Source organism: Anas platyrhynchos, chromosome 18, assembly GCF_047663525.1.
Source record: "Anas platyrhynchos isolate ZD024472 breed Pekin duck chromosome 18, IASCAAS_PekinDuck_T2T, whole genome shotgun sequence".
Classification (NCBI taxonomy): domain Eukaryota; kingdom Metazoa; phylum Chordata; class Aves; order Anseriformes; family Anatidae; genus Anas; species Anas platyrhynchos.
Window position 1 is genome coordinate 5235390 of NC_092604.1, and position 22064 is coordinate 5257453.

The window sequence follows — 22064 nt, forward strand, 5'->3', positions numbered from 1 at the left end:
GGGGGCGGCGGGGCCGGGATGCGCCGTGCCGGGAGCGGGGCCGGGGCCGGGGCGCACGATGCGCTGCGGGGTGCTGGCTCTGGCGCTGCTCTGCGCCCTGCCCCTGGGAGCAGCGGGGCTGGAGCCCCCCGAGACGGGCTCTGGGATGCACCCAGGTAGGAGCTGTACCCCCCACCCCGGGGGTGGGATGGGAGGCGGAGGAGGAGGGGGGGAGCAAAGGGAGGCTCGCCCGGGGGTCCCCGCTCTCCACGCTCCCCGCCGGCCGGTGGGGATGCTCCGGGAGAGGAGGCGAGGCGGTGTCCGCTAGGATGCACTGTTCAACCAGGATTGCAGCCCCGGGCACGGCAGCGTGGCTTGTCTCCTCCTGCAGTATCGGGGCTGCCCTCCCGGCCCGGTACTCGGGGGTCCTGGGTGCTTTAGGGGGGGGGTCCCACCTCCCACCATCCCGGGTTGCGGCTGGTGCTGGGACGGGGGGAGCTGGGGGGCTGGCAGGTATGTCCCTGGGGGGCTGCAGTTAATGGGGAGTGAATCTGGGGGGCTCAGAGTGGGACAGGAATGTGGGGGGGCTCAGTGTGGCTCCAGGGGTCTCGGTGGCAGGACAGTGCTGGAGGGGGGCGCGGTGGTGGTCCTGCTGCAGGAGCAGGGCAGCCGGAGTGTGCAGGGCTCCCCGGGTGTGTAACATAACACAACATACGTGTAACAGCACGTAACGTGTCCGTGCAGGCATGAAACTTATGTTTGGGGCACTGCAGTGTGTCTCCACACCCCTCGCCTTTCCCCTCCACAGCTGGTCACGGTCAGGAAACTTTCACTGAAACTTTTTGGGAGCGCTGGGCCCCTTCTTTCCCAGTGGCAGAGGCTCCTGTCCAGGCTGGGGGTCAGCAGGGTCCTGGCTCCCCCCATAGGAGGGGGCTCGGGACTGGGTGGCCGGGTGGGAGGCTTCAGGCGAGCAGCTTCCAAAATTTGGAGCGTGGGGCTGGGACGTGTCACTGGCAGTGGTGAGCGGGGGGGAGCGCTTCCACCGTGCTGATATAAAAGAGATGTTTGCTGTGCTAAGACAAACGTTACCCTGCCTGCGTTGTGCTAATGCCCATGGGTCCTGCTCAGAGGTGGTGACCCCGATGGCACAGCCCCTGCCCGAAACATGTGTGCTTGGCCCAGGGCAGAGCGTGCCGGAGGCTTCCCTGGAGCCTGGTTGGTGGGAATGTGGTTGGGAGAGGGAAAGCCCCGAGTTATCTGAGCGGAGCTTAACTCCGCTTGAACCTTGGCTGGGAAATGAGGCTGCAGCCATGCAGCCCGCAGCCTGGGAACCGAGCTGGGAATCGCATTCCAGTGGCTGAAATTGGAGCGAGATCCAAGCGTGGATAAGGCACCGGGGGGATTTTGGGGTGGAAGCGAGGAAGCTGGGAGGTAACGACTGCGGGGAGGTAGGGGGCTGTGTGCAGGGTGGGAGCAGGGCTCTCTGCAGTGCCAGGCAGCCTGGGGACAGCCAGGTGTGTGGCTTCACCTTCAATTGCTGCCATCTGTGCTGGTGCAGGTCATGGACTTGGGCAGATTTCCTGCAGCTCTGAAGTGTTGCAGGTCCCCACAGGAAACCAGGTGTGGTGCTATAAATACATGGGTTCCTGGGGCTTTCACACAGAAGGCAGCTCTCCAGGCTGGGGCTCTGCCCCTGCTGTGCCCCCCCAGCCCCAATAACCACAACTCCTCCATCCAGTGCCCGGCTTCTCCTGAGCACCCTCAGCTTCCAGCTTTCCCCCCTCTTCCCCAGCTGATAGGGTCCTGCCTCGTACCCAGCCCCGCAGCGGGCTGATTTCATGTGGATTTAGGGCTGAGAGTGATGGCTGCTGGTCTGCGTGGGTCAGGGGAGCAAGCAGCTGGTGGTTCTGCAGCATCACCATCATGGGGTCAGCACCAGCCCTCATCCCTTCCTTTGCTCTTATCTGGAGGAGGGTTCAGATGGCTTGTGCTCAGGAGAAGGCAGTTGGGAAGCTCCCAAGCCCCAGAGCTTTGGGCTGTCAAAGCAGGAGGTGGCTCATCCAGGAGGGGAACTGAGCAGGCACCAGCGTTGTGCTTGCAGCTGTCACCAGCAGATGCTCAGTAATGATCCTGGGAGGACCGAGGGTGCCAGAAATGGGTGGGGGCTGGACCCAGGGCACCAGGGACATGGTCCCATCCCTCATGAGCGCATTTCCCCACGTTTGGGTTGCTGCAGCCCCAGCTGAGTCTCTCCCCTCTCCCCCCTTGCCCAGATGTGCCCGCAGGGGTCGGGATGCTTGGCTGGGATGCTCAGTTTTAGGAAGAGGAACCATAACTGCAACCCAGCTCCCCAGACACAAAGCTCCCCAAACCAGGAAAATTCCGTCTGCCAGCGCAACCCAAAAATGCGTGTGCGTGAACAATTTGCCATTAATTAAAGCTTAGAGTCACCCAATTAAAATCGGCTTAATTAAGGGATGAGTGGCATCTGACGATGCAGCGCTTGGCTCCTGCAGATGGCATTTCTTGCTCGAGGGCTGGTGAAAGTTGTCTTTCAGTAATTTATTCTCCTGGAGATCTGATGCTCTGAAATGTCACGTACAGCATCCTGCAGCAACCTCCTCGGGTCTGGGGCCTTACACTGGGGTGCGCTTGTAGTGGGGATGTGTTTGTGGGCTTGGTAAGTGAAAAATTTAATGTGGATGTGTAAAATCAGGTATGAATTACAAGGAGTTAGTGCTGTTTGTGTGTGTACAGAGCTGATGTTCTGTACCGTATTGATCACATTAGTCTCTGTGTGTATATCAAGCTTACAAAATCATGCTAATCTTAACAAGTTTGCAAGTCAAATTGCTGAAGGACCCAGAAATAGTAGTTCTGGACTCCTCATGTCATCTGCATCTGACCCTCCAGTGCATGCACACTGCTCTGGGTCCTCAGTCATGCTGTTATATGACCTTATTGCTTTTTTCCCCTCACGAGACCCCAAACCACGCTCTCAAAGTGGCCTGAACGCAGGGGTCACCGCCTGCCACAGAGCAGCTGTGTGCTGGTCCCCTGGGGCTGCTTGCCCCTCTGAACGACAAATTTCAGGCTCGAAGGAGCTCCGAGAGCCTCCAGCAAAGGGCAGAGCCCGCCAGGAAATGCTCACAAAGCACCTCCTATCCCAGAGTACTTCAGAATAAGTAAGAGAATGAAATATGTGGGACAACAGGGATATGGGGTGAGGGTCCTTCTGGTGACCCTGCTACAGCCAGCCCCTGGGGCTGGGGGACAGCCGGGCACAAAGGGTGCTTGTGCTAAGGGTGGGAGCTGCTGGAAACCCTCAGGGCTGCAGAGGGGGAGCGCTCTGCCGGCAGGTCGGGGGTCCCAGCCCCACGGAGGGGTGATGGGGATGTGCCCTGGGGGCTCACTGACATCCCCCAGTGCTGTCTGGTATTAGGGCGGTGGATTGGTGTGGGACCTGTGGGTGGGGGATGTCGGCTCCTCTCCCCTGCAGAAAGGAGGGAGAATGAAGGGAGAATGCTGCACAGTGGTTTCTGCAGTGAAGCAGCATTTCTGGTTTCCTATGTGATGTGAAAAAATGTCCAACTGTACCCAAAAAAAAAAATGGGAACAATGACAAAAGTGGCGCCTTCCTGGGTGAGAATTGCCTTCGCAGCTGGAAACCACTCTGTCACCCGTCTGAGCTCGCTGAGCACCACCTTCCAGTGCAGGATCTCATTGCTCATTTGTCTGCCAGGTGGCAGTGTCCCCTGCCCCCAAATCCTCTGGTCCCTTTGTCCAGGACAGGGCTGTGGGGGTGCAGGGACGTGGGGGGTGCACACACAGAGCCCACTGCATCCCCGAGGGTGCTTCTGGCCGGGTGGGTTGAACGCTTGTTGTACGCCTGCCTCATGGGGAATTGCTTGAAAAATTTCAGCCAAACCGTCCAGCAGCTTCCAGGGCCGCTGCCTTTAGCCGTTATTTGTGATGCTGTGAGCTGGAGCGCACACCAGAGGCTTGGCAGCATCCCCACGCAAAATCCTTTCAGATCAGGCTGAGTTATAAAAACTTAAACCTTTCCTCTAGCAGCGGGCCAGACACAGCCTCATTTCCTACTTTCCCTGTTGTTTATTGAAGTGCCCACTCTCCGTGCCAGCAGGTTGGCTCCAGCTGTGGGTGGATCCGGCAGCCCCCAAAATTACCCCTGCCCAGAATTAATACAGCCAGGTACCGCTGCCTTCCCTGCAGCCGGGGATGCCGGTGCCACTTGCATCCTTATTTTTCACACATAATGGGTCAAAATCCTTGCTTTTAAATTCCAGCGTGCTGGGAAAGGGTTTGAAGGGTAAACATGCACTTCTCCTTGGGGGGAGGATTTTCTAGACGAGCAGTGTAATGGACAGTCTGCGTGCTGCAGGTTTACAACTGCGCAAACCCCGGCGGGCAGCAGGGCGAGATGATGTATGCCTCGTGCCTGGGGGAAAATAAACACGGTGAGCCCGGCTGCTTTGCCTCAGCCCGTGTCTGTCTGAGCACAGGCAGACGTCTTCCAGCTGCTCTGGGGCGCCCAGAGCTGTTGGGAGACCCCTGGCCAAATTCAGCATCCCTGGGGGGACACGGGGGCTTGGGCGTGAGCCAGGGCTGTTGGCTGGGCTGCGATGCAGCATCCCCTGCTCTGTCCCCTCCTCGTGTTGGGACAGGCTCTGGCATGGCCCCGTCTTTGAGTTTCTTGCAGGAAAGGCACCGTCTGCTGCTGCTGAGCGGGTGCCTGGTGATGCCCCCACTGCCTGGGCTTACGTAGCCGCTCTCCTCCTCCTTCTCCTCCTCCTCCGGCCAAGCAGCTGGCCCCCCCGGTGTACGTTCAGTATGTGCTGTATAAACATCAATCTCCGCTCTCACAAACTCGCTGCAGAGCCGTGGGGCTGATGTCAGGCCTGGGTGGGCAGGGGATGCTGGCGTTAATTCGGCTCTCGATAGCCACGAGTGATTAAGGCTCAGCCCCACTCCCCCCTGCAGGATGGGGGGCGTTCATTCCTTAGGGTTTTGGGGCCGTTTGAGGTTGCTTGAGGAGGACAGATTGGGAACCCCATCCGGCACAGCTGGGATGTGCCTCAGCATCCCCCTCTGTGGGACCAGGGAGCTGGGGGCAGGAGGCTGCTGCTGCCTGGCTGCATTGGAGAGCTCTTGGGGTGCCTGCTCCATCCATCCTTAGAGCTTGCCCCTATCTCTGCGGGGTTTCTGCTGCTCGGTGCTGAGCACACTGCCCATCAGCAGCTCCTGGTGCCGCAGGGCTGTCCAAGGGAGGATGCTGAATGCGCTCTGGGCTGGTCCTGAAGAGGAGAGTTGGTCCTGAGATGTCCTCGCTGGGCTTCTTGGAGGTCTGGTTGATACAAGCTGAGGTTGCTGAGAGCTCCTGGAAAGCAAAGCTCTTCCTTTACCTAACCGGGTGGGGAAGTAGGGGCTTCCAGAACCTGCCTTAGTCACCGTTGGCTTAGAAATCCTCACCAGGAGCTGTGCTCTGGGGGCTGCTGCAGCCTTGGCAGCGTTTGGTTCCCAGGCACCTTCAGTTCCTGCGTGCCCCGAGTTGTTCCCCCCTTGCTGTTTCCCACCCAACCACATCCAGGGGACAGGGCATGGATGGATGGGGACATCGGCACGGGTTGGTGGCTTCCGCAGTGAACCACGTTTGATTAACCACAATGTGCACAGAGCAGGTTGGGCTTTTTGTCCCTAAATTGCCCTGGCTCTCAGCAGCAGTCTCAGGCTGGGACGCGTTGAAAGGAGAGCACCAACCCGAGCAGAACAGAACATGGCAAGGGGACTCCTTGTCCCCAGCGTCCCTTCATTGTGCGAGGGATGAACCCAACCTGCAGCCCCTCTGATGGGTCGCTTGGCTGAAAAGCTTTGCTCCCTTGTGGCTGTCGGCTGGGGGAAAAAAATCTCCAGCATCCTCCAGCATCCTCCTCCCCTGCCTTTCCCACCCCACAGCTCACGGGAGCAGCTCAGCGACAAAGCCCAGCTTCTGTTCAGCGCACGTCAACCTTGACAGCGCGCCGCTGTCCCGCGATGATGGTAATTAGTGCAGCGCTAATTACCCAGCTTGAGCTCTGCCGTGCCCACCAGCCGAGCAATCCCCGCGGGGCTGGAGGCCACCGGAGGTCCCAGCCCCTTGGTCCCCACCACGATCATGGGAGGTGGATGGGGAAGCTTTGCAGTGGGGTTTCTGCCTGGGAATGCCAAGGGGGAGCTGGCTCCGAAATCCCAGGAACTTCATTGCGCTAGGAGGTGGTAAAACCCAAACCCCTCTTTGTACAGCCCCCTGTTTTGATACTTGCTCATTTTAAAGTCCTTGTGGCAGCGTTGCCAGTCCAAAACACTTGAACAGTCCATGGAGGGTTGCAGTATTTAATTCCTGAGTACTGAGACAGATACCCGCTGCCCTGATTATTTCTGCAGGAAGGTTTATAAATCTCATTGCAGTGAAAAAGAGACATTTCTGCCCAATTCCCACAGCTCCCGGAGGGGGCTGGGGCTGAGCTGGCTGCACCACCTGCGCGGCTGAGCCAGTGCAACCTTCCTGAACCGTGTTAAGGACCTCCCCAACTAATTAATCTGCACAAGACTTTGAGAAGCTGCAGGTTTGCCCTTGGCAATGGGGTAAGGCAGGAGCGGGTGGTGCCCCTGGGGACGGGCAGGGCTGGGTGGAGGAGCTGGTGGCATCCCCTGAAGGGCCCAGGGCTGCTTCTGCTGGGGCTGCACCTTGGCACGTCAGTTTGGGGACGTGTCATTTAGTGCTCGGAGGTTTGAGTGTCCTTTTTGCAGTCCCCCCTCGAGCCCCAGCAGTCTGATGAAGTCTGTTTTGTCTTCTGTCCCAAACGGCTGTCCCAGGGCTCAGCAGCACTGTCCCCAGTGCCACCAGAGAGCTGGCTCTGCCTGGGCACAGCCAGGGGATTGGAGAGAGCAAACAGGGCCAAATGCACTGCTTTTTATTTATTTATTTAATAAATGAAAAGGAAACCACTTTCAGGCTAAACTATCAGCTGCAGCCATCCAAAAGTGCAGATGTGGCTCTGAGCTGAGAAGGCCAGGTCCTGCCCTGGCTGGGGGTGCAGGGGGGGCTGGGGCTGGGAGGGCTCTGCGATGGGGAAGTTTGTGTATCAGGGAGCAAACCAGGGGTTTTGACATAGTCGAGATCTTCATAAATGAGTTCATTATTTGAAAGATGGAATCGATTAGTAGATAAATTGGCAGAAAGTGGAGGTTTGTTGGGAAGGGATCCTAGCCCCACATCAGAGCTCGCTGGCAGCGCCTCCCCCACGTCTTTGGTGTGCTTTCGGCACAAAAACTCAGTTCCTGCAGTTGACATGCGGGGGCTTTGCTGCACAAAATATTCCCGTAGAAATCATATTTAAGTTCTCCATTGAGAAAAGAGAGATAATCCGTTCCTTTCTGGGCCAATTCAACCCCAGGCACACTACATCCAGCTGGGGGGGGGGACACTTTACAGCCCGAGGGGTGTGGGGTGGCTGTGTCACCCCACTGTCACCCTGCTCCCTGTCCCCATGGGTGGCTCCCAGTCCCAGTGAGCAGGGGACAGCTCTGTCCATCCCAGGGATGGATGCTGCTCCACGGGGTCCCTCCAAGCTGAATTATGATGGTCCGTTGCCACAGCCCTCCTTCAGAACGTTTCATTTGGGAGGAATGTCAGAACATCCTATTTCTGATCCAAAATCTCTCAGCGAGCAGCCTGGTTATTTTTAAAGCATCGCTGCTTCTGCCAGCAGGTTTTCTCTGCTCTGAGAACAGGCGGATGGGGCAGAGGCGTTGAGCGTCTGGTCACCTCGGGGCAGCAGGGCAAGGGTGGAGATAGCTCCTGATGTGGGATTTTGTGGGGTCACAGGAGTTTGTTGAGCACCGGGGTCTTGTGCCAGGCTGGATGAGCCCTGAATGTGTTGCAGCAGCTGCTTGCATCAAGGGATTCATGTGGTTCCCTGGCCAGGCGGAGAGCAGGAGACCGAGGGTTTGGGCAAAGATCGTGGGGTCAGCTGCAGGCATGGGCACAGAGAGCATCCTGCAGGCAGGGGCAGGCAGTGGTGTTTCTTTCCATCACTCCCTTCTTATGGCAACACTTCCCCGTGTGCAAAAACGTCCCTCTGAAAGCCATCAGAGAGTGCCATGGCAAGGATCTGGTGCTGGTGCTGCATGGACCTTGCCTTCTCCTGCTCCAAGGAGCCCATAACAGAATCATCTAGGTTGGGAGAGACCTCCAAGATCACCGAGTCCAACCTCTGACCTAACACTACCAAGTCCTCCACTGAACCATATCCCTGAGCTCTACATCTAAACATCTTTTAAAGACCTCCAGGGATGGTGACTCCACAACTTCCCTGGGCAGCCCGTTCCAATGCCTCACAACCCTTTCAGTAAAGAAGTTCTCCCTGATATCCAACCTAACCCTGCAGTGGTGCTCAGCACGGAGCTCTCCTTGTGTTCAGTGTCTCCATGGGCTGGGGGCAGAGCTCTCCTCCTGCACCCGCTGGGGGAAAGGGGCAGGGGCTGGGCACAGCTCCCTCAGGTTAGTCTGGGGGAAAAAGAGGGAAACAGGTAATTGCTGTTGTTGTTTTCACCAGAGTGTAAGCAAAGGACAGATTGTTTTGTCTTGTTTAGTCTCCTAAAAGGATTTGAGCAGCAGTTGCGATTTTCTTAAAGGAAAAAAAATAAAAGTAATTAACTTTTATTTCTTGAAAACTGATGGCTCTAACAAGAAGCATTATGCAGATAGCTCGCAGTTGCAGAGTGGCTGTACTCCAGGTTGGAACATTTAGGGAGGACATGAAGTATTTCCGCTGGGATGTGGAGGAAGAGGAGCAGCAGGCAGGCAATATATCCCAAAGACAGCCCAAAGCCCCTCGGAGCCCCAGACCCGCAGGGACGGATGAAGGATGACTTCTGCTGCCGTACTGCAGGAGGCTACGGGGGATGCTGGAGCAGATCTTATCACAGCATCTGCAATGAAAACCAGGATGCTCGGGGTGCTGGGGAGGCACCGGTGTGTGCTGCAACCTCCTCGGTGACCGTGGTTCTCGGGGAATTGAACATCTGCAGCCCCTGAGGTCAGGATGGGGCTGGGGAGCGGAGGGATGGGGGCGGCTGTGGCACACGGTGGGGCTGGACCCCCAGTTCCTCACTTTGCTGTTTTGTCGTTTCTGCTGCTCGTTTCCCCCGGGGAAGCAGGGTGTGATGCCAGGCAGCTGCCTCCCCTCCTCCTGTCATGGCTCTGACTGCGAGATGGCTTCGCCAGACAAAATGCAGGCAGGCGCTAGCTGATGTTCCATTAGCTCCTCTCTTCCTCTCTTTTTTCCTAACCTGCTAGACATGGCATTGCGAAGAAGTGCTGTTCCTTCACCAGCTTCCCCTGCCTTATGCTCCTGTGCTCCCTTCCCCTGCCAGCCCTGCCCGGGGGGGAGCAGAGCCCTGCAGCCGTGGGGAAACACCACGCTGAGAGGTGTCCCCTCTGCATGGACACGAGTTGTCCCCGAGGGGCACAGCTCCAAGGAGAGACGTGCATTGACCCTTGATGAAGGCTTTAGGGTTCTAGGGTGGCAAAGTGAGAGGGAAATAAATTCATTTTGCAGGCAACCTGCAAAAAAACCTTCCTGAAGCCACCCAAGGGGCAGGTCTGGCCTTCTCTGTCTGGGCTGTCAACTTTTCAACAAAACTCTGCAAATTGGTGTCAGGCTAGGTCTGGAAATTCCTGATGAATATGGGAAATAGCTCCAGCTGGAATTTGAAATTTCTATTTCTCTCCCAAGTATGTGCCTCAAAACGAATTGCTGAGATTAAGTTTTCCTTAAAAAGGGAGGTGGGGAGGGAGCGACTTGAAGTCCTTCAGCCAGAAGAATGCCGCTGGTACAGCGGGGTTAGCAAGGACCGCAGGGATCACTCTGAAGTCAGCCAAAATACATTTTTCCCCCCAGTGCAATCCCTGAAGCACAGGCTGGTTCTCACAGCTGTGAGGCTGGCACGCAGCGTTTCACATCTGCGGCTCTGTGCCTGTCTCCTGGCAGGGAAGGAGCCTCTCCATCCTTGTGGTGGAGCTGGGGAACGTGGGCGAGGGGTGAAGCTGCCTTGGAGCTCGGGGATATTCTTTATTGATTTTTTTTTTCTGCATTTCTTGAGACTTTGGTTTGGGTTTTGCTGTCTTCAGAGCCATGTTTTTGATGGCAGCTTCCCTTGGGCAGCAGGCGGTGTGTGGGGCTAACGAGGCAGGCTGAGCGAGCCGGCGTCCTGCAAAGGCACCTGGCACAGGGAAACCTTCAGTGTGATAAAGTGACATTAGGAACACTCCTCTGAGTCCTGGAACAGGTCAATTAAAGGGCTGGGAATGCCTTGGGAATGCCGCGCTCCGTTCCTGGGTGTGCAGGGGCTGAGCGAGTCGCTCTGAGGAGCGCTGCTACAAGGTCATTAACGTGCTATTAAAAGGTCATTAAAGGGGCTCTGAAGTTGGATCCCGTGAGCTTTGCGTGAGCAGGTTTTAAATGACTTCTGTGCGTTTCTTTCCTCGGTGGAGCTTTATGAATATTTTAATGATGAGAGTGGAGAAAAAGAAAAAACAAAAAAAGAAAGAGAGAGAGAGAAAAGAAAGATTTGGGCAAGAGAACCAGGAGGGAGACAAAGGCTGATGCCTCTCGTGCTGTTGGTGCTGCCTGTGGGAGGACCCATCTCTGTGGCCACCTGCGGTTTGTGGGATGCTGAAGCATCCTGCTCAGACCTGCTGTGATTGAGCGCTGGAGGCCCACGATGCATCCCCACCTTGCAGGAGAAGCCCTTAAGCTGCTAAATGTGCTTTGAGAAGAAAAAAAAAACTCTTTTTGCGGGTCTTTCTAATAAGTGGATCAGGAGCTGGCCCACATTAAGCTGTTTTCTGAATCTTTATTACTGGTTTTATTGTAACACCCCGCTCATGCTTTTCCCCTGCAAGTGAGTGGACTTCTGGGACTCCTACACCTTATGTAATAAAAGTGCTGTTAATTTTCTTCCACAGCTCCACTGGTTTTAATTGTAACCTCCCACGTTAGCTGTAACAGCCCATGTGTTGGCTGTACACATTGCTTAATTTGCTGCTGGCCTGCCTCACGGTCGGTGTTGTGGCTGTGTCTCAGCGGCTGGGAGGACTTCAAATCCAGCCGAGAAGGTTCCTCCAGAGAGAAGGTGTTTCTCCTAATTCAGCCACAGGTGTTGGTCGTAAAGGAGCAATTAAGCAGGAGACCTCCTGTGCCTTATTCTTTGTAGGAGTCAGATCAGAAGGTGCTCGGTCTCACGCTGTGTTACGGCTGCTGATCCATAAATGATGCTGATCGCACCAGGAGCTGGAGCCTGACCCGAAGCCAGGTGGTTGCAGCCTCTCCGAGGCATTAAAGCGATGCCCGAAGGAGCTGCCCAGGCTGTCCCCAGTAACGCTGAGCCGGCCTGCATCCCACCCAGCCCTTCGTTTCAGACAGGGGAGCTCCTTGCCTTGCAGCTCCCTGCACCTCCCGAGCCAAACACGTGCAGATGCGGCCGTGGATCCCACCCGGCCCGTTTTACACACACAGGCTGGTATTTCCGCACATCTCCCTCTCCCCCTGCACGGCCCCTTCGCAGAGAACAGCGTCAGCCCTCGCTCGTGACCTTGACCCCCAAACCTCGCCCCCCCCCCTCCTCCCGAAACAAGGAGCATCTGGCACGCACGTGCCTGCCTGCTGGCAGAGCTGCGCCGGTGCTGCACAGGCGTTTGCCCTGCTCGTCCTTTTGGGATGTGTTTGCAGCCCCACAGCGGTGCTTGCTCGTGGCTCGGTGGCTGCTAGGGGGACATAGGTCCTTGGGAGTGGCCCCCCGGGAGGTGGGTGTCTCAGGCAGCCTTTCAAGGTGTTCAGGAGAAGTTTCCTCCAGTGAAAGGGTCTGGTGGCTGTGCTGGAAGTTATCAAGGGTTTGACTGTCGTAGGGCAAGGGGTGCTCCAAAATGACTCCAGATGTTAGGAGCCAGCCACATCTCCTCTGGTGCACGGCTGGCTCCCGGCCAGGGAGCTCGGTGGGAGCTCTTTTAGGGGCCCTTTGGAAGGGGGAATCAGCTCGTCCTGGTGAATCCCCCCCGGTTGTGTGCTCGGAGACCACCACAGACACCCAGATGTCCCATCTCTGGCACAGCCTTGTCCTCTCCTGCCCAGACATGGGGAAGGGGAGCAGCCCTTCTTCCTGGGCTGTAGCTGGGTGCTGGGGACCATTCACCCCTCTGCAGAGGGGGGCAGTCCCCGAGCATCTCCTAAGAGCTTCCCTTTCAGGTGGTTCCCTGTAGCCATGAGATCGCCTCCAAATTCTCCTCCAAACCTTGGCATTCAACCTCTGGCTTGGACCATCAGCAGGCAGGTTTTCCAAGCTTTCCTCTCATGCTGTGAGGCTCAGGAAGGCTAAGTGAAGAGACCCAGAGCTGTTCACGAGTCCAGAGCTGGAACATTCAGTCTCTGTGTCAGGAAGTTGTGCTGTCTACCAAAGCCAGAGCAAAGCAGCAGGTCTGAGGCCCCCGTGTCCACCCTGTGTAGTTTTTATATTTTTTACATTGGACTGGACTTCCATTGCACGGGATGCTCGTTATGTTTGGAACATTAAATGTTCTCCAGAGCATTCCTGCTGGCTTATTGTTGCCAGAAAGGCATCCGTTTGTGTGGTCCAAGACCGCTCTGCAATGCCATCTAAAGCGCACTAAGTGTAGATGACCGAGGTGTTCCCAGCAAAATGCATTCCTGATCCTAATTAAAATAACTTGTGCATGAGTTTTTTTATTTGCTGTGCTTATTTTCCACCTTCAGCAAGAGCTTTCCTGTGCAGGAGCAGGCTGTGAACACGTTAGCATGGACTAACATTTTCCAAAGCGAGCCATTCGCAGAGGAGATGTGAAGGGTGCTGGCTGCACACCTGTGTCTTTACAAAGGAGGTGCGAGGCTGGCAGGGCAGATTTTCAGCCTTCGTTACGTGTTTTTTTTTCCAGACTTGTGGATCTCCAACCCAACAGTGGTGCCCTGGCCTCTGGGCTTGTTGCTGCTCGTGGCTGGGACCTGCAGTGCTGCAGGCGTGCTCCTTGCACACGCATCCCATGCAGACAGGCACCAGCTTTGCTCGACCCCTGCTGCCCCCGTCCCACTGAAATTACAGCGGGGCCCAGACTGAGCAGGCAGGGGAGCCAGGATGGAGATGGAATAGGATGGGGAGTACTGAGATAAATGTCCTGATGGAGCAGCCAGAGCCCGGCTGGTGTGGGACTGTCCTCGCCCCTTCCCTGTGCTTGGAGAGGGCTTGAGACAGCCCCGTTAATTGCTCGTTTGTTCTGTCTGCTCTCCTTCTTAATAGCAGCCTATAAATATTGCTGTGGAGAGCGTGGGTGGATGTGGTTCAAGTTCAAGGTTGCGAGCAGCATGGAGAAGGCTTCTTCTTATTGGGGTTGTGCATGGGTTGGTGCATGGCCCTGCCCCGTACAGGAGTTGAAAGCCCTGAAGGCAAGGTTTCAAGGTTTTATTTTTTTCTTTCTTTCTTTTTTTTTTTTTCTTTCTTTCTTTTTTTAACTTAAAGGGATGCTTGTTGCTTTGCCTGGATAAATGAGTAGATTTTTCTTCTCATCTCAAACCTGAAAGTGGGTTAAGCACGTAGGAGAGCAGTTGCCTCTTTTTTTTTTTTTTTTAAGCCTGTAACATCACCAGTTGCCATACCAAAGACGGCGCAGGAACTGCTTGCTCTGAGTGTGGTGTGATGATCAGGAGACTGCTGACATCTCCGGGTGGTGATGGCTGCGATGTTCAAAGCGATGCCCTGGGTTTGTTGCTTCTGCAGCTCCCACAGAGCAGAACCAAGCTTCATCAGGAGCTCCTCAAGGATCCCCACACCCCAACAAGGATTTCACTTTAGCTTGGCCAAAAACATGCCCGTGCTGCTGTGCCCCCATGCCACGGGGCTCCCAGGACCTTGACCTTGTGCCTCTTCCCCATGCCCTTCACCTGTGGCTTTCTGAAAGAAAGTCAGGGCCCGTTGCTGCTCCCAGGGGGGTTAGCACCCAGCTCGCCCAGTGCCAGGGAAGCTCAGCTCCAGTAACAGCCCATCCCTTACTGGTGCTGCCAGCAGCACTGTGCTCTTGGGGCTGTGGCTGAGCCAGCTCACAGCACCGCAAGGCAGCAATGGAGGAGAGCGGCTCTTGAAACACAGGAATTGGGCAGTGTAGGGAGAAGAGGCATTTGACCCCGGTTTTCCCACATTTTATGGCAGTGTCCTGGTCTCTGGGACATGGCAGGAGGGGAACGGCTCCACTGACTTTGCATGTCTGGAACTTGGTCCTCTATTTTTCGGATACGATGTTGGATGATGATGACTGGGTGTTTGGAGCTGAGCTGACTCCTTAAAGCATTTGTTTTGCTGCAGGTGTGGTAAGAAAGCAGAGCAGCTCGAGACAGATGGACTTCCTACGTTATTTTTTGTTTCCTTCGAATCCAAACTAGGGAGAAAAAAAAGAAAAAAAAAAAAAAAGAAAGAAAAGAAAGAAAGGAGAAAACAAATTTATTTATTTATTTATTTATTTATTTTATGTAGGCCTGACAGAGCACTGAATTGTGCCGCAAAGGCTGGGAGCGCTGCTGCAAAGCCAGCATGAGCGATTGCTGCAGCAGCCTCCAGGACACTTATCCTGGGGGTCTGCAGAGCTCCTGAGAGAGCTGTGGAGAAGGGTTGGGAACTGTAGGAGATGTAGGAGTGGGGTCCCTGTTTTTGGCCGCCCTCCTCCCTTGGGAGCACGCAGCCTGCCCAGGCAGGGTGTCGGATGCCTCTGGATGCCCGTGTCTGTGCCGCGGGTCCGGGCATCCTCAGCACAGCTCCAGGAAGGAGCTGGTGGAGCCCAGGGCAGCAAGCAGGGCTGCACTGCCCCGCTGCAGGTGCTGGATGTGGGCACCGACCCTGCCAGGCCCAGGAGGTGTGCGAAGGTGTCGGGGCTCGCCTGTCCCATGGGGACACTGTGAGGGTGTCCCCAGGTGCCCGCCAGCCCCGCTCCACCCCAACACGCCCCGATAGATGTGCTGGCAATGCCCCGAGCTGCCCCCTTCCAGTGCCACACCATTTTCCTCCTGTCTGCCTTCCTCATCCTGCTCCCAGTTTGCCCACAGAGGGACTGGGCTGTGTCGGTGAGACCTTGGCCTGGCTTTGGTGCCGCTGGCCCCAGGTTATCAGGGACGGATGCCCCTTGAACAGCTGGCAAAGCACAGAGCCACTGGAGCTAAACGTGAAATCCCCCAGATCCGCAGTTCAGTGGGGCTGTCGCACTCGCTGGCACTCCGATACAAGGCCAGGTGGCAAGGATTACTTTCCACAAACTGAGAACATTTTAATGTCTCAGAAAAAGAAATCTTGAAACCTTGCAGCAGGAGTTCTCCCACTGCGATGCTGGATGCAGTATGTGGTTTATAAAAAAAAATCCTGGCAGTTTTGGAGCACTGTGTGATACATTGCTTCAGTTTAGTGAACCCTTCTTTTTCAGCCTGGGAAATTAGCCCACGGCTCCAGCTGTCCTCTTTCCTCTTAATGGTCAGACAGAGGCAGCAGGGCAGTGGTACGGGCTGATGGCTTTGGTGAAGCTGGAGAGGTGGCAGGCTGGGTTATGGGCCAAGCGGGCTTTGGGCTGGAGGAGTTCTGGTGCCTTCCAACCTGTGTGTGTCTGAAAAGAAGGTAATTTGTGTGGTCCTGATCACAGGGAGTCAGCTCGTGTGTTGTACTGGGCCGTTACAGCAGCTTGGTTTTGTGTATTTTACAAAGAAATTAGTTTATTATTTATTTTTTTTGTTTCTTTGTTTTTGTTTTGGTTGCAGTTGGTTTTTTTTTTTTTTTTTTTTTTTTTTTTTTTTTTTTTGAAATGTCCTGAAAAAAAATCTCAGGTTTTAAACACAAAACTTCACTTTCAGTTTTAATCCAGCTGTCTGTGTTTGAGTTAACTACAGTTAACTCGCACGGAATAAAAGAAAATATGAAAGAGGAAAATCATCCCTGCAGACAGAGCCCCGCATGAGGCTGACTCAAAATGACTCACTTTTTCTTTTTTTTAACTTTTTTCTTTTTTTTTTTAATAGAAATACTGGGGAAGTTTTCTGCTTGACACCAATTCCTTTCCAGCAATTTCATTCAACCCTGAGACCTGCCCCACATCCCGAATCCAGGATTTTCTCAGTGTCATCTGCTCGGGTCTGCAGTGTGCAGGTGTGAGCATGGGTGGCCCGAGCCTCTCAGCTTTACTTGCGATGAGTAATGAAGGCCTGAAAGCTGTTTTTTTGGTGGGATATTTTTTTCTTTAGGTTCTTCTGCATAGCAAGCTCACTTTTCTCCTCGGGAAATTTTCTAGGAGATGGAGAGAAAACTTTATTTGATCTGGGAGGTGCAGATCAGTGGGTAGGGGATGCTCCAGTGCAGCCTTGGAGGTGGTGGATGCAGGAGCAGGCATGGACCAGCCCGTGGGCAGGATGACGACTCTGAGCTTTGGGGAGAAAAGAGGGATGGAGAGCTTAAAATCCAGCACAGGGCTTTTGCATAACTGCTGATGGTTGCAGAGGTCACCCCGTGCCCATGTGCTGAGCGTGCCTGCTGTGGGATCTCACCTGTAAATGATTGCAGGAGGCTGCCTTGGTCCCCGTGGAGCATCCGTGCCCATCCTCACCCTAGCCTGCAGCCCCTCTCTGGTCCAGGATCTGCTCTTGGTGAGCCAGGCTCAGCCTCAGGACCTTGGGTGGCCGTGGTGGATGGGAGAGCTGATGGAAAAGGGGCACATCCAGCACAGCTGGGGGCATGCCTGGATGGCACAGGGGCTCTGACATCTCCCAGCTGGCATCCAGCACCTCCATGGGGCCTCCGATGGGTGTCCAGCCCCTGTAAGCACCCCACGTCCATGAGCCTTGAAGGCTCGCAGGCACCCAAATGTACAGAAATACCTTGGGGGAGGGAATTGGGGTGGAGAGGGGAGCAGCTCTGAGTAATGCTGAGCGTAAAGAGCTCGGGGGAGAGTTCAGGAGTTCCGTAAAGGTGGAAACCGCAACAGTTCCACAGTTTGTGCAAGAAAGTTGGCAGCCGCGGGTGTGGAGTGAATCACAAACGTGCACATGTTTTGCCCGAGGTGAAAATTGGAGTGCTTTTTGGCTGTGAAATGTCAGCTTGTTAGTCTGGGAAATGCTCCTTTTCTGGTTTTTCTCTGCATTGCTCTGAGCTGTTTGCAGGGAGCGGCGTGCGCAGGGCTGGGAGGGCTGGGCTGGTGCGGGGGCCCCGCACGCCTCCCTCTCCTTTCTTCCCCTTTTCCTGGGGTCCCACAGGCCTAAAGATGCATGGGGTCAAGGTTAGGACCTCCAGAATATTTGTCCCTATCAAATGAACTTTAGCATAAGGATGGATCGTGGTGCTTTGCGGGGAGCTCGTTTATCTCCAGACTAAGTGCAGCCCGGCAGGTTGTATTTGAGCCGAGGTGAACCACGTCAAAAAGGGGAAAACTTGGCCTTGCTGAGTGAAGACGTGGCTGGGAAAGCTTCCCCGTGTTAGGACAGGTTCAGGCAGAGGCAGCACCTTTGCCAGCTGTTTGTGCAATGGGGAATCTCTTGCGTTAGACCCTGCACTCTTGAGAAACGCAGGTGGGAGGGAGCTGCCTTCCCTGCCCCCGGTCCCCTGTGAGCTCAGGATCTGTTGGGAGGTGGTTGGGAAATGGCTGCAGCCTGCTTCTGGCTGCTTCAGGATCCTTGCCCGTCCCCCAGCTCCTTTCACAGGGATGCGATAACGCAGTGCCTCCGTGGTGAGGAGGGAGTGACCCGAGCCAAGCCTTTACACTGGCAAGATATGATTGCTTCCTGAGTGAAGTCACCGGCTCTTATCACACCTGGAAAATTAAGTTATCTGACTCCCTGCCCTCCCCCAGCCAATTAGCCTTCAGGGCTGTTGATAAAGCACATGGGGCACAAAAACACAGAGACCCAGCAGGGGCAGAGCCCCTGGCCCCTTGTGGGGATGCCGGTCCCATCCTGCCGCTCCGTGCTCCCCGCGGTGCCAAGCTGCTCCTTCCCTCCTGCCGGGTCTGAGTCAGGCAGCAGGGCTCTGCAGAGGGCTGCTTCCTGACGGGCTTATTATGTTTATCATGTTCACGTTTCAACTTGCCCATAAAATGATCTTAGTGTTGATTTTTGGTTGCATTGCTTACAGATCCTCCTGGCTAGGCAGCAGTGCCCGTGCTTTACGGGAAGACTCCCTCCCCGGGGTGTTTCTGTCCCGGAACAATTTACTCTCCATTATTTGGTGGGAGAAGTACGTTCTTTCTCCACCTGTCCAGAGAAATGCAACTGCCACTACCTTCTTCTAATGGGTTGGCAATGTGCCATGAATAATGAGAGTCAGCATGTTGTCGTGGTCATCATCTTCATCATCGCTGCCTCGGAGGTGCAGTCGGGGCAGGCTGTGGGATCCTGCCCTGCCTCCTCTGCTAAGAGAGACCTGAGTGCTAGATCCCCTTCTGGGCGCACAAAAGGCAAAGGCCACAGAAAGATGCTTTCTGGGCACCTTTGGCTTACGTGGAGGTTGCCCCTTTTGCCTGCTCTTCTCCAGCCCTGCTGAAGACTCCTGCTGCTTGGGTCTGCTGGGAGCACGGTTCAAGGTGAAACTCAGCCAGGTTACAATAAATGTCTTCTGATTTTATTTTTATTTTATTTGCTGCAATGAAGCCCGGTGGCTGCTGGCACAGGTCAGGCTCCTGCTGGTGCCTTCCTGCAGTGACTAAGAGCTGGGTGCGCCGCCGAGGTCTGCCCTGCCTCACACATCTCGGCGATATTGGGTTTAAGGTTCCCTCTCGGCCTCGGGTGGCGTTACAGGGAAGTTTATCAGCACTGTTAGATTAACCCAAAGGGACTGACTCATCACCAGAAGGAGCAGGGGATTCGCAGGACAGCCTGGTCTGGCTGTTGAAATGAGAGTCCCGGGATGGGAGCCTGGGCAGCCCTGGTGCTATTCTTCAGGCTGTAATCTCTCCCAGATGTGCAGGTCTGCAGCAGGAGATAAAGCTAACCCGGCCGTTTCCCTTGTTACTCGAGACACTCCAAACGTTGCTGAAATAAGAGCTCAGGCAGAGGCTCTGCCAGGCATGAAACAACCAGCCTGCTGCAGGGGAGGCAAAGCTGCAGCAGTGCTTGTGAGATGACTTCCAGGAGCGAAGAAGGTGACCGAGGTGTTTCGGAAGTAGCCATTTCCCATCAAAGAGCTGCTCCATCCCCAAACACTGAAATCACATTTCCTTTTGTAAGAAACCTTTCCTGCAGACACTGTGTGTACACTGACGTTGTTCTTTGCAACCCTACAAAATGAACAGAGGGAGAGCTGGTACTGGACACAAGCCCCCAGAAGGTGATAATTTGCAAAACTTGCTATTAAATTACTTTGACAACGAAGCAGCAAACAGGAGGTTATTTACTAGGGACGGTGAAGGCCAACATTTCTGGGACTTGTCCCCACTCCCTGTCACGCAACTTTTACTAGCACGTTTTTGACTTGGTTTTAAATTAATCACACGGATTCCTCTGCATAAGCACTGTAGACCAATTCAAATCTGGTTTGTGCTGATTCACTGTAATTCAGTAATTAAGTTTAATTGCTGTAAAGCAGACTTGAACTGATTGAAGAGTGGCTGTGCGGGGATTTGCACAGGTTTAAATGAAATCCGTTTAAAAATTCCCCTCTAGCTAAACCTTATTAAGCCTTTAGTATAGATAAAACATCGGTTCCACAGGGTTTGGCTTTGGTGAAATGGGGGTTTGAGCTCAAAAACTGCTGTTGGTGCTCCAGGAGGGACGGGACCTGGGGGCACAGAGCAGAGCGAGCAGGGGTTGGGGTACGTGGGGAGCAGGGGATGGGAGACACCATGGGGTGTGCAGGGCTGGGTGAAGTGTGACACCCCAGGGTGCTTCCTGGAGACCAGGAGCTTTGGTTTGAGGTCAGGAGCTTTGGTCCTCAGGAAGGAGATTGTTGAGGAGCTCTGTGGGATGGAGTCAGAGAAGGGTTTGGGTTGGAGGGGACCTTAAAGCCCATCCTGTTCCAACCCCTGTCATGGGCAGGGTCCCCTGCCCCCAGCCCCATCCAGCCTGGCCTTGGGCACTGCCAGGGATGAGGCACCCACAGCTTTTCAGGCAACCCATGCCAAGGTCTCACCGCCCTCTGAGTCAAGAATTTCCTCCTTATATCTAATCTAAGCCTACCCTCTTTCAGTTTAAAGCCATTACCCGTTGTCCTATCACTTCACTCCCCGACACAGAGTCCCTCCCCACCTTTCCTGTAGCACCCTTTAGGCACTGGGAGGCCTCAATAAAGTCTCCCCAGAGCCTTCTCTTCTCCAGGCTGATGTCTGGGAAGGTCAGAAGTGGTTTCTTTTCTGTTGCTTTCTTATTATAAAAAAAAAAAAGCAAATGTGGCCACCAAATCCTGCAGAGCAGCCAGCCGCTGTGAGCTTTCCTCCCCTGCCCTCCCCTCCTTCCCTGTATCTTGTTCAAAAGGTTCCTGAACTCCCCGAACCACCAGGACATTGATTTGCTCCGCGTTTGCTTGTGCGTGAGGATTTGAGGTGATAAGATCTGAGAGAAGAAGAGGATGGTGAGGCTGAAGGCTGCCGTGCCCACCGAGCCTGCTTCCCTGCTCCTGTGGCCTCCCGGTGTCAGGGTCCCCTCTGTGGGATTAACACGTCCCAGCTCTCCCTCTCCTGTTGCTCTTCTCCAGAAAGCTCTTGTGCAGCCTCTCTGCTTCTGCCTCTTGGCCTCCTTTTGCTCATGGCCAGCGTGTCCTCGCTCGGGGTCACCCCGTGTCCCCAGCAGCCCTTCCTCCTCCCCAGGCTTTGTCCCCACAGCCCCATCCCCGTCCCTCTGGAGGTGCAGGAACAAAGCAGCAGCAGCACACCTGCGGATCTGCGTAATGAGCTGAGAAACCGCCTGAGCCCGGGTTTTCCTGCCCAAACAATGTGTGCAGCTAGCTTGTCTTCCAAAAAGGTTTCCCTGACGTTTCTGTCCTCTCCATGGGCGGCTGGTTGGAGGCTTTCACTCCTCCACTGAGTAGCTGCGAGGATGTCCAGGAGCTGCACTCTCTTTCTTTTTCTTCCTGCCTTGGCTCTGCCCCCTCCAGCTCGCAGCCACCGAGTCAAAACCAAATCCTCTGTGCTCCCCAGAGCAGGAGGAGCTTTAATCCCGTTGCATAACCTCTGAGTGGACATACAGCACCGTCAGCTTAAACCTCCTCTCCCATGGCTCGTGTAGCACTTACAAAGAAATTGTTGGGTGACCGGGGAACTGGACACAGCAGGAAAGCAGCGTGGTGCAGGAGGTGACACGGATGGCTGCTGTGTACATTTTGTTGTTGTTGTTGTTACAAATAATGGTAGGAGAGGGAGAAATGGGAAGAGCTGCCAAAGGGTTATGTCCCGTAGATGCAGTACTGCCAAGCTGCCCTTGTGGAGTGTGTGTGTGTAGTCATCAGGAAAGTCTGAAATAATATAAAGATGCCCTTTCATATCCCTTTTTTTTTTTTTCCTTTGCTGTAGCAATTGATGTTTTAGAAGGTCATCTGTATGCAGGTTTTTATGAAATCAGGGAAAGGAAGGAGTTTGTGCATGGAAATGGAGCTCTGCATGGACTAATGGTGTGGATGAGGGCTGTCCCCAGGTGTGTGCCCCGCAGCAGCCCCCAGCTGGACCGGAGGCACCAGCACAAACCTTGCACTGAGTGAAATGGAAACGCCAAGGGGTGGAGGAGCACTGGTGCTCTGGGAGGGCCGTCTGGTTTTGGGTCTGTGGTTATTGGCTATGAGTGTGCCAAGGGGGTGAGGTCAGGGGTGTGAGGTGCCAGGAAACCCTTACCCTGGTAAAAAAAAGGCCACTTTTTCCATCCTTTAATGCACAGAATCTTTATTTTTATTAAGTTCTAGTGATGTACAGACGTCTCCAATTTTGTTTGGAAACATTGCTGAAGTGCACGGACTGTGAGCCTGCTTCCAGGGGTATTTCCCTCAGGCTCTGCTCCCCCATGCAGCAAGCACAGGGC

The 22064-nt window shown here is 54.8% G+C and overlaps 1 protein-coding gene across 1 annotated transcript in view; it reads left to right on the forward strand.

The window, feature by feature from the left end:
* Window positions 1–22064, forward strand: part of LOC101796328 (uncharacterized) — a 70149-nt gene continuing 48085 nt past the window's right edge. The window contains exon 1 of the mRNA XM_072025090.1: window positions 1–155. Within this exon, the coding sequence (XP_071881191.1) occupies window positions 59–155 (97 nt within the window). The 5' untranslated portion in view covers window positions 1–58. The remainder of the gene's footprint in view (window positions 156–22064) is intronic.